At 32.8% G+C, this 12,382-nt stretch overlaps 1 protein-coding gene across 1 annotated transcript; it reads left to right on the top strand.

The window, feature by feature from the left end:
* The first annotated feature begins 469 nt into the window (after positions 1–469).
* On the top strand, positions 470–11,134 carry LOC104115257 (eukaryotic translation initiation factor 2 subunit alpha homolog). Its single transcript, XM_070175015.1, has 7 exons — positions 470–996; positions 4,606–4,662; positions 4,750–4,836; positions 4,916–5,062; positions 5,274–5,378; positions 6,777–6,875; positions 10,693–11,134. The coding sequence occupies exons 1-7, from the start codon at positions 613–615 to the stop codon at positions 10,843–10,845; spliced, it is 1,032 nt and encodes a 343-aa protein (XP_070031116.1). The 5' UTR covers positions 470–612; the 3' UTR covers positions 10,846–11,134.
* The last annotated feature ends 1,248 nt before the right edge of the window (positions 11,135–12,382 follow it).

Here is a 12,382-nt window from a genome sequence, read left to right as displayed (position 1 = left end):
TTAGATAAATGTTATAGTATTATATATAAAATTTCTCTCATTAATTAAATTTATTATTCTTTCATATAAATAAATATTTAAATCATTATGTGCCATTATTAATATGCAACGCACATTTAAAAATACTAGTTCTAATTAAAACTCTTAACCTTATTTTTGGGATTTCATATCGTTTCAAAATTAAGTTGAATTAATTTCGAATTCCTAAATATTAGGGAGATAATAAAATAATTAATTCTAAATATTAAGAAAATAATTTAAATAACTATTTTATCTAGTGTGAAATCTATTTTTAAAGAGTAAAAAAAGTGAACGATATTTCGCTGAGGTTTTCGTGCTTTTAATATAGCATAGATAGATAGATATGTTATATTTTTCAAATAATATTTTTTAATAAAAAATTATATTTAATATTATCCGCGTAACGGGTATAAATATTAGTTATTAGTTAATATAACAAAGTAGGTAAAATATCAATACAATTCTGGGTGGTATCTCTTCTTTCAGCCCCTCCACAGACAAAAACCCATTTTTTATCATCCCCTTTCTCCAAAACCCCCTCAGACTTTCTCCGAAACCCTAATAACTCCCACTCCAAAAATCGCCCCAATCATGGCGACCAACTCCCCAAACCTCGAATGCCGAATGTACGAAGCCAAGTACCCAGAAGTGGACATGGCAGTAATGATACAGGTGAAAAGCATGGCGGACAGCGGCGCATACGTTTCACTTCTCGAGTACAACAACATAGAAGGAATGATCCTTTTTTCTGAACTCTCTCGCCGTCGAATTCGGAGTATTAGCAGTCTTATCAAAGTCGGCCGTATCGAACCGGTTATGGTTCTTAGGGTTGATAAAGAGAAAGGATATATTGATCTGAGTAAACGAAGGGTTTCTGAAGAAGACATATCGGCTTGTGAGGAGAGGTATAATAAGAGTAAGCTTGTTCATTCAATCATGCGTCACGTTGCTGAAACCATGGGAATTGATCTGGAGGTACTACTCCCTCTGTATCATTTTATATTACAGTATTTAGCTGAATTTGGAGTTTAAGATGTTATTTTGACTTTTTGTACTCCCTATGTCCTAATTATTGCGGCAATGTTTGACTGTGCACCAAGTTTAAGAAAAAAAAGAAAGATTTTTGAAACTTAGGTTCTAAAGCAAGCCATATATATTGGTGTGACCAGTGTTTTAAAAGGTGGGAGTGTAAGGCGCGGTATTTTACATATGACTCAGTGAGGCTTAAGCCAAATGGGTATTTAATTTTTAATATTTCATAAAATAATATAATTATAATAAATAATTTTAAATAGGTAAAATTATACAAAAATTGAAGAAAACTATAAATAAGTGGAAAAATATATATATAGATGTGCTCCATCACCACATAAAACTAGTCAAAACAATTTATTATACGCTACTCACAAGCACAATAACTTAAGAATAAAGTTTTCTACATTGAGGAACAAAAAGGATGACTAACCTGCAATTTGAATTTTGAACTTGCTGCTCTGGAGGAGAATGAAGTTTTCTTTGTATTTGCAAAAAAGAATTGACTGATCGTTGCTTTTGGAAGATAATAACAGACTAGCGGACAAGATAAAGAATTGGGAAAGACCATAAATTAGGGTTTCTAGCAATAAAAAAAGGTCTTGACTTTTAATTTAATGTTTCAGTTCTTTTTAAATTTTTTTTGAGTAATTATAGGCTGATTTTTGAGAGTTTGGGTATTATATTAAGGACTTATTCAGCAAATTTTGTTTTAATTTGAAAAAGTCTCTTGGGCTTACGCCTCACTACAAAAACGCGCCGAATTGCTGGGCGTACGCCTCTTGAGACTTTCGCCCCCACCAACGCCTCGGGACATTTTTGGTGCGCCTCGCCCTAGGGCTCGTCCCGGGGCTCACCCCAAAAACGCTTTTTAAAACACGGTGTGTGACTATATATCATCTACTTAACGGTAAATTAAGAAGTTTAAAGTTAAATTATTTCTATATAGAAAAGTACTCCTTCCGTTATAAAATTGAGTCTATTTTCTTTTTAGTCAGTTTAAAAAAAATGAATTCTTTCTAAATTTGAAAACAATTTAACTTTAAAATTTTTCCGTTACCCTTCATGAGATGGTTTATAGCCAAACAAATATTTATGGATTGTTTTAGATCACAAGTTTCAAAAGTCTTCTCTTTTTTCTTAATATTCGTGCCTAGTAAAATAGGTTCAAACAAATTGAAACAGAGGGAGTACCATTCGTTGGACAGAATAAAAAGAGAAGTGTGCCAAAATGGGATAGGGGGAGTAGTGATAACGGATGGAGAATATTAAAGTAATGGATGAGAAGTTAGCTTGATTTAGAATACATGATATCTAAGTTTAAAATTTTGAAGTTTTGAAAGTTGTATTGAATGGAATGGTGTCATAATTCTTGCAATGTCTCTAAATGAAGAAACATGGCATATATATATATATATTCAAACCAAGGGAGAATATTTGGTTATGTCTTTTGATAGCATCAAGGATAGCTCACCACCACGTGACACAATTATCAAGGAGTCTTTCTAACGTCCTCGATCGCTTGCGAAGGATCTCCAAGTGAAATTGGTTGGGCTGCAAATGAAGATCAAGAAGTGTTTTCTTCTTGAGGAGGAGCTAAAAGGCTTGGAAGTACCTTACAAATACTTTCATGTGCTTGTGATGTCATTGGGAGTGACATGGAATCATCGGAGGAGCCAAAGGAGTAGCCCACATAAAAAGCTACTGCCAAATTCTGCGCAAATTTGCGTTCAAAGTGCAAATTGTATTGCACATCTGGGCGGTAGCGCAAAATTGCAGCGGGAGACTTCGCCAACCCGACCTGGAGCTTTTATTTTAAGAATATTTTTGGGGCTTTTCTTATATTTTTAAGTCCTAGTTAAACCTAAAGTGTTTCATTAGTTAGGAATTTAGTTTTTGGATGATAATTAACGTATTGAGAGAGGAAAAATCCTCTCTTTTGTTTTCTGAAGGTAACGTATTGAGAGAGGAAAAATCTTCTCAAGGTAACGTATTGAGAGAGGAAAAATCCTCTCTTTTGTTTTCTGAACAACTCTTGATCTTCTCAAGGTAATCTAATTCCTTGTTAAAATTTTCATTCCTTTTATGATAAATTTGATTTGTTTTCTGTTCTAATTCCAACATTCTTCCTTTCCTGTACGTGGGATTGTGAGATTGAATATTAGCAAGATCTTCGGTTTCTATACCGATTATATTGTTAGTTTCAAGCGACACATATCTTTATTTGCTTTAATCCACATTATTATTTGAATGTCAATTAGTTTCCGTTGCAAAACCTAGAATTCATAGTTGAATATTGCTTTCGTTATCTTGAACGCTATCATCTTTGGATTTTCAGTTGAATATGAGGTCTTTGGATATTAGAAATTATTGACGTGTGAAGTGAATGGGACTGAGTTAGTGTTGTTGACTTGGCATTTTGGTGCGCACCTATTTTGAGCTTTGACTGGTGTACTGGCCTAAAGATGAAAACCAAAGCAAAAGAAGTGTTTATGCCAAATGATTCTTAAATTTGGGGTTTTCCCCGGATAAGGTCAAATTGCTCCGCTTTGTCTTAAGCAGTATGATGAAACCGATTTCTTTTAGAAAAACTCCTAACTGTGATTTGGGAAATTTAGCTGTGAGCTCGGTCCTTTGTGCCATGTCTTAAAGATTAAGGATAGGGCCACAGGGGTATATGAAGGCTCTTCTAAGATAACAGTTGATTTGCTTCATGGCCAAGCAGGAACTGGAATGTAATCTTTGCTTTTTAGGGAGTTTGTGAGCAGAGAAAAACTGCTGATGTTACTGCAGTTGGATGTTGTCCGGTGGTCAATGTAGGGTTTCAACACATAATTTGTGAATTGAATTGAAGGGGGAAGATGCCTGTTCTGCTGGTGTATGATCTGGGCCTGCTGGATTGGTGGTAGTACATAGTTATGAATCTTAATTAATTGAGTTAGTCAATTGTGAATTGTATCACCTTTTTAACTGTTTACACGTGGGAATTTTACCATTTTCTTTTCTATGTTTTACTGTTACATAACTGGGAGTGCGTAAATAAAATATATTCTATGATATGCCTTAACATGAAGGCATTTGTTACCTTCATTTGCTCTTTCTCTCTATCCTTTGCCGTGTAATATTTTGGCTTAAGGGTGATTATTCCATCCCGGTGCCTCTGAGCATTTCTGCCTTATCGGGACTGTGCCTAATAGTTTACTGAACACGTATAGCTGCTTTATCTATGTGCCCTTGGCCTTCCTTGCAAGCACATAGTTTTTCGCATGTTAATTAGAACTTCTGCTGCTTTAAAGTGGATGTCCATTTACCCCCGTGTCATTTTCTTTTCTTTCTGCGGGAAAGTTACCAGGACCTGCTGCAATTACTTGCTGTTTGAGAAATAAGAAGAATATTCATCATTATTTATTTGAGATGAACGCGTTTTGGTGCATAATGTACTTTCAGATCCATACGATTCTGTTAAACTTTTTCCTCTTCTAGTCCCTGTCAAATAGATCTTTGAATTTCTTCTCTTCAATTGCTCTTAGTCATTTCCCTTGTTTATTGCAGGACTTGTACATTCATGTTGGTTGGCCTTTATACAGAAAATATGGTCATGCTTTTGAGGTGGGAATTTGTATCAATTTCCAAAGATTTCTTTTTCCCTCTTCTGATTGGCAAGATTCATTATGGATTTCTTGGTTTTGATTCCAGGCATTCAAATTAGTTGTTAGTGATCCAGATTCAATTCTTAATTCCCTCACCCGTGAAGTTAAAGAAATTGGCTCTGATGGGAAGGAGGTACTCTTTTGTCATATCATTTTCTTGGTTAATTTCGTCCAATGATGTCTAATGATATTTAATATCTTATCCTCCGTAGGTAACTAAGGTTGCTCCTGCTCTATCCGAGGAAGTTAAAGATGCCTTAGTCAAGAATATTCGGAGGAGAATGACTCCACAACCTTTGAAGATTCGAGCAGATATTGAGATGAAATGTTTTCAGTTTGACGGCGTCCTTCACATCAAGGTTTGTATAACTGCCATCATCATTTTCATGCAATTGTCTATTTCTTCAACCAGTTGTTGTCACTTGTAGAGGTTGCATTTTTCTTATTGCTGTCGTTGTTCAATAAAATGATAACATTACCTATCAGAAAGGGGAAACAACTTGTACAGGTCACATATTGTTTGTAATGTTAGCCCCCTTTTTTTGATGATTTATTTCACGTCTGGTGCAGGAAGCTATGCGTAAAGCAGAAGCTGCGGGTAATGATGATTGCCCAGTTAAAATTAAACTTGTTGCTCCTCCAGCATACGTGCTCAATACTCAGACTCTTGACAAGGTAAGTAATTGTTTATTGCATATATTTATGGGTAGCCTGTTTTACCTGAGTGAAATGTTTTTAGTCTTCACCTTTCAAAAGTATCAGATTGGTTTGTGGTGGAGCATTTTTATTGTTCTGAGGTCATTTTGGTCAAGAACATTGTAGTACATGTTAGTTCCGCCTTGAAAGCATATTATTTATTTTTGAAAAAATGAAGAAAGTTGGGAAAGCTAACTGCTTCAAGGGCGGGATCAGAGTTCCTTACCCAGGTTTAATATCGGAACTCGATCAGCAGGCAGAAAAGTTTATGGAAACATTCGTCGTCCATCTCTTGGCAAGTGTCAGGCCAAACGCATATAGACTGCCCGTTATGTGCTATTACCTCCTTCACCTTGATTTAGCTTGAAAGACTCTTTTTTCTCTTTTCTCTCTCCATCATCTCAGTTGTTGCAGAGTGAGTTCTTATTTTATCAGTAATACTTCCACTTATCTATCATAGTTTTATAGTCAAAGAAGGATGCCTGTTTGGATAATACACTTTTTAGGATGCTCTAGCTGGACCCCTTTTGCTTACTATGACCTTCGGGGACCACCTGTTCGATGTCATTTTTCTCCTATCCATCATGGGATGCTTCCCAAAAATCTTTTGGCTTTCTCCTTGGTTTTATTGTGCTTATTTTCGAGTTAGGTGGTTAAGAATGAATGTCAACTTCATAGGATTATTCTTTTAACTGCCATTTTCGTTTCATACTCTCAAGTATGCTCATTAACTATTATCAATGTTAAAGCTACTTCTAGAATTAATCTCTTATGTTGTACTGCTGCTGGAAAGTGAAAAAAAGAATAAAATACTTTAGTGGGCAATTGCTGAGCATAGTTCCTTCAAAAAATCAAGTAGTGCAAGCATTTATACTAGTTTCTTAATTGGTCACCTACCGCATTATGCCTTCTTAGCTGTTATCACCTACCGTATTATGCCTTATAACAACTACCTAGAGGGTGTTATATGATAATCATCAAATGTTACCTTAAGGTGATGTATGCTAAATCACTTGTACCAGATATCACTATTTGCATTGAACTGTAGAAAGTACCACTGCTAGTGGCTAACTACTGAAGTAAAGATTACTTTCTATAATGTATAAAACTAAAGGTATGCAGGTAGTTGTCTTGGTTTAGATGTGTTTAAAAGGTAGTGTAAAAGATACACTGCTTTAAAAGCTGATCCAATGTTGTGGAGTGCAAATACAAACTTGTCTATGCAGCTTCTCGGTTGCAACATTTCCCTCTTTGTTTATATCTGATTGTGGAACCGTTGATATGTAGTTTTGTACATGTAGTTCTTCTCTAAAATTTATAATTTTTAAGAGAATTCAACTTGTTAGGTTACGGTTTCTATTTTATTGCTTTTGGCAGGAGCAAGGCATAGCAATCCTTACTAAAGCAATTGCAGCTTGCACCGAGGAAATAGAGCGTCACAAAGGAAAACTTGCTGTCAAGGAGGCTCCTAGAGCGGTGAGCGACTATATTCATTATGAGTACTTCTTTATTTGTGGAATGTGCTTCTTCCTATGTTTGGATGACCTATATTTGGAGACCAGAATCCAGATTAACCATAATAGATATAGTTGGTAAATCTCTTAATAATCATTTGATGGCAGGGGTAAGATTCAGGAGGTTCTATATCACAGATGCCATACTTGTTTTGTATTTTTACTTTGGAATTACTTGTGAACTAGTATAACATGGTCCTTGATATATATATATATATATATATATAGCATGAATACAATGTCGGTTTACAAAAATAACTTTATAATATTAAGCATAATAACTCATAATAAAAGGACATAACCGGAATTCTAGATATTAGCCGTATAATCCTATTAGTTTTAGGACATAATACTACACGTTAGGAATCCTACATGATTACCTTTAGGAATCCTATTAGTATAATTACTTTCGGGCGGTCTAATTCATATAAAATTGAACAAGTAAATATCTTTAGTTATGTAATCCTTTTACTTTTAGGATATACTTGTTAAAACTTCCTATTACTAATTTAATTCGAAAACGTATTATAACGTTCTATTACTAATTTAATTTATGAATGTATTATATTGTCCAAATCCATTTAGAAAAAGGAGAGCCTATTTTATTATAAAAGCATAAATACAATATTAATATACCAAAATAGCCCTAAAATATTAGCGGAAGAACTCATAGGGAAAGGACATAACTACAATAACCTATTTTTTGGACTACAATATCTTCTTTGCTAATTTTTAATATTTAATATTTTAAAATTAATAAAATTTTATGTATTAAATTCTTATTAAAAATATGTAGGAAGGTTTAATAAAATCAATTTCATAAGAATCCTCCGTATTGGCAATACATTACTACTCCATAATGTTCAATACCATATATATATATATATATATATATATATATATATATATATATATATATATATATATATATTAAATGGACTGCATAAAGAGTTGAAATTGAGAAAAAAATACCCCCACGATAATATATTTTTATATTATATTTGAACTATTTTCCTACTCAATATTTTTTAATCAATTTTTTGTGTAATATTGAAAAATACCCAATTATTAAACAACAACTAAGAAAATATTTAAGAATATAAATGTGTGAGAAAGAGAAAAAAAATGGTTGGTAAGAGTCAATATCACTAATGATTCTACAAACATAAAGATCTAAAAGTGAAATGTCATATCAATCTTTTACTCTTTGAAAATAAAATTTATAGTGGATAAAATTATAATGAAGATTAAATATTTAAAACAAGAGATGAACTAATATTAAGATCTGAATTAACATAGAATAGATTATTTTTTATGTTAAAATCAAATAATTAAATCTTTTAATTAATTGTTTAGCAAGAGAATCCAATTCAATTATTTTTTAAATTCATTATATGAGTAAAATTCTTACTTAAGTTAAAAAATAATCTTAGGATACATAAATTTATTCCATAAAAAGAGTGTTAGAACACAAAGTAAAAAGGTTAGTATATTATTAAGAATCAAAATGCTATACAAGTGACTGAAGAAGCACAATCAAAGCTAAATCTTAATCAAAAACAAGCTTTCAAGACTATATTATAAAGAGTCGACTCTGGTATAATGAGATTATTCTTTGTAGATGCCTCCGACGGAATCGGAATAATATTTCTATGTCATGCATTACTTGCAAATATCATATCAAGAGGCATGTCACTGTTAGCAATAATAGCAAGTGGTGTACCAACAACGATTTTATTATGAGGCCACCCACTTTAGATTTGATATACCTCTTCAAACAACTTAAATAACTATCACAAATATATCAAAGCAGAGCAATGGTGCTAAATTTATAAGGAAAGCAAAATTGATAATATGGGATGAAGCACTTATGGCAAAGTGTCAAACGATCGAAATAATTGTCCGGATTTCTTATTAATGAACCGTTTGGTGAAAAATTAATGGTTTGGGAGGTGATTTCTGTCAAGTACTACCAGTAGTTCCAAAATCGACAAAAGCAGAGACTGTAAAAGCTAGCCTGCCAAAGTTATACTTCTGGCCTCAAATGAAAAAAATTCAACTGACAAGAAATATAAATTAAGAACAGATCCAGTATTCAGTGTCTTCTTGCTTCGTGTCGGAAACGAAGAAGAGCATCCAATAAAAGATGATTTGGTTACTTGGTTATCAATCCTAATGGTAATAGTAGTGCATTTAATAAGAGAAATATTTCTATCATTAAAGTAAAACGCAATTTGTGCAAATCGCATGATAGAATTAAAAAGATATCTTAGCTAGCAGAAATGAATATGTTGATCAACTAAATAAAATGTTGATTGCAAAATTTTATAATAAAAATAAAATATTTTTCAATTTTTGACTCGGCAGAAAATGATACCAATAATTACTACTAAGAAGAATACTTAAATACTTTAATACCAGATGACCTTCTACCATATATGTTTGGTGTCAAGTTTATTATTTCTTACGTATGTTAGTGTCACCGTTATATATAATAGACTAAGTTAAAATTGATCTTCCATTGTATATAGGTTAATTTTGAAAAAAAATACGCCTGTCATACTACTGATAAAAAAATTAGATACGCCGAATAGCTTATGTAATAGCACACAGATGGTATATAGAAGTTCTGACAATAACGTCATACAAGCAAAAATTATGATACTGGTCAATGTGCTTCTAAGTGTATTCTTATCCCTTAATTCAACTTTCGTCTTCCGAAACTAAGGAATATCCTTTTAAATTTGTGTGAAAATAATATTTAGTAATGTTTTGCAAATATAACAAATAAAGCACAAGGACAAACATCCTAAATATTGAACTATATTTACCGCAATATATTTTCTTGCACGAACAACTGTATGTTGCACTTTCAAGAGGGATATCAAGATCGACAACAAGAGTTTTGGTTAAGGCAGAGCAACCAAAGCATTAGGAGGAAACATACACAAAAAAATATTGTCCACAAAAAAGTGTTCGTTAAGATACTATCACATTAAATACTTTTAAACTATAATACATAATTATCTAATTAACATGCCAAAATCGATCATTTGTATAAGTTTTGAAGATGTCCTTTTATTTTTAATTCATGTATTATGCTAATGTAATAATATTTTTCGGCATTTATATGATTGTTGTATTATTATACATAAAATTTCTCTCATTAATTAATTTTTTTGTTCCTTCATATAAATAAATTTTTAAATCATCACGTGTTATTATTAACGTGCAACGCACGTTCATATATATATATATATATATATATATATATATATATATATATATATATATATATATATATATATATAGCAGTGCCTAGAGAAAAATAGGAGAGCTTTATTCAATCGAAATATACATATTTCCATCAACTGTTGTCATAAAGTTGGCTTCTGAATCTCTAATTTGGTTTTGGTTGCAACAGTGTAGATGTTCATGGGCAGAAGTTTTACAGTTGATAAAAGGGACTTCCAATCCTGGTCTTTTGTATTACAACTGACCTTTTTTAGGTTTATGAATAAAATACTGTTAAATAATTGGTAGAACTACATTACAAGTGAATCCATTCAGCATATCAATTTGAACGGAAACTTGTGACAGTTAGACTCCGTACAATATTCCTAGGAGACTTTTGGAACATTGAACTGACTGGAATTGAAAACTTTAACCAGGAAAAGATATGCATCTCTGGCTCTCGTTTTCTTCTTTTCTTGCTTTCTATTTTTGGCTATGTTATCTTATTTCTTCTGTGGCGATTCTGATGTGATTAATCTCTTCAGGTGAGTGAACGGGAAGACAAATTACTTGCTGAGCAGATGGCTAAACTCGGTCGTGAAAATGAGGAGATCAGTGGTGATGAAGATAGTGAAGAGGAGGAAGATACAGGGATGGGAGAAATTGACGTGGATTCAGGAGCTGGAATTAGAGAGTAAAAATGCCACAGCTTGTATGGACTTGGAAAACACATTGTTCACGGATACAGCTCCTACGGAACCTACCCCTCATCCTTTTTCTTGTCCCTTTGTAGCCTTGTGCTTACTTTTGGCCATTTTCCTTGATGAGCATTTTAGTTTTTACGTAAAATCATATTGAAGTTTGTGCGGCTATTTGGCAATTCCAAACTTTTTTGATATATTTTGCAATGTGATTGAATAGCCCAATACAATGTTATCTCAATTCTTTTACTCATGAATATATTTTCAGAATAGTTAGTTTTTGGCATCCCTTTTTCTTCTAGATAGGTGGGATTACTGTTAAGCAATGGTTATGATTGAGCTGGTGAATGTGAAGCTTTAGGTTTATCATTTTTTTGGGAAGCTTGGTGAGTCATGTAATGTATTATAATCTAGCTGATGAATGCGAAGCTTACGTTTAAGATTTCTTTGAAGAAGTTAGGGAAGTACATTGGTCTGGTGTACTGACACGTAAGCTTGGGCACTGTGCTGGTTGGCTTGGCTAAGCTGGTTTTTATTAGCTTAGTTCAGCTAGGTTTAATTTTGATTCGGTTGAAGCTTAGTTCAGCTGGATCTTGGTTAAAGTTTGGCTCGACTCAGATCGGCTTGATTAAAGCCCGCTTAAAGCTTACTGAGCTTGGTTTCAGATGAGATTAAAGTTAAAATAGCACGGGCTAGCAAGTTTCGAATTGGTAATTGAAAAATATGCAGCATTTGTAATATCATTAAAAATTATCTATTATTTTGTTGAAACACGGGAAGTTCCAGCATAATATGTTGGATTATGGAGCTAAACTTACAGCATATTATGTTGGAACTCTAGCACATGTAAAGTCCCAGCATAATATGTTGGATTATGGAGCTCTTGTGCATAAACTTCAAGCATATTATGTTGGAATTCTACCACGTTATGAAATTCCAGCACATTATGCTGGAATTTTTTCCAATTTTTAAGGGTGTTTTTATTCAGATTTTATCTTTATATGAAAAAGTGGTTAAATTTCGATTACTTTTAAAATTGTGTCTATTTTTTAATTACCAGTTGTAAACTCTTTTCATGAGATTAAATGGAGTGACATGGTCAGTAAGAATTCATAGAGCCGGTCCTAATTTGCTTGGGATTAGGGTCGGACCCTAATCAGAGTTTCAACTCTGTTCACGTTATGAACATAAGATAATTTTGTACTCTTATTTAGCAAATTTACTTATTTCTACTTTAAGAAATTCATTATTTTTCTTATAACAATTCATTAATTGTCAAATGGGCTCCTCCTGTAATGCACGAACAAAGAAAAACTAATACTAACAATCCTACTAGGATTTGGATCTGTTAATAGCTTGTTATCAGACTAAATTCTTGTCCCTAGTTTTGTTAGCATTAGGTTTTCCTGTAAGGCGGGTATGCTTGCTTTGATTAAAAGTTCTGTCTTTCCAAAAAAACAAACAAACAAGGAAACAAAATCTAAATGAGGAATATGATGGTTCGGGATGCTTTTAAGATTGTGGGGGTTCTAAA

Source organism: Nicotiana tomentosiformis, chromosome 5 (genome assembly GCF_000390325.3).
Source record: "Nicotiana tomentosiformis chromosome 5, ASM39032v3, whole genome shotgun sequence".
In the NCBI taxonomy this organism is placed as follows: Eukaryota; Viridiplantae; Streptophyta; class Magnoliopsida; order Solanales; family Solanaceae; genus Nicotiana; species Nicotiana tomentosiformis.
This window is presented reverse-complemented; position numbering and strand designations above follow the sequence as displayed.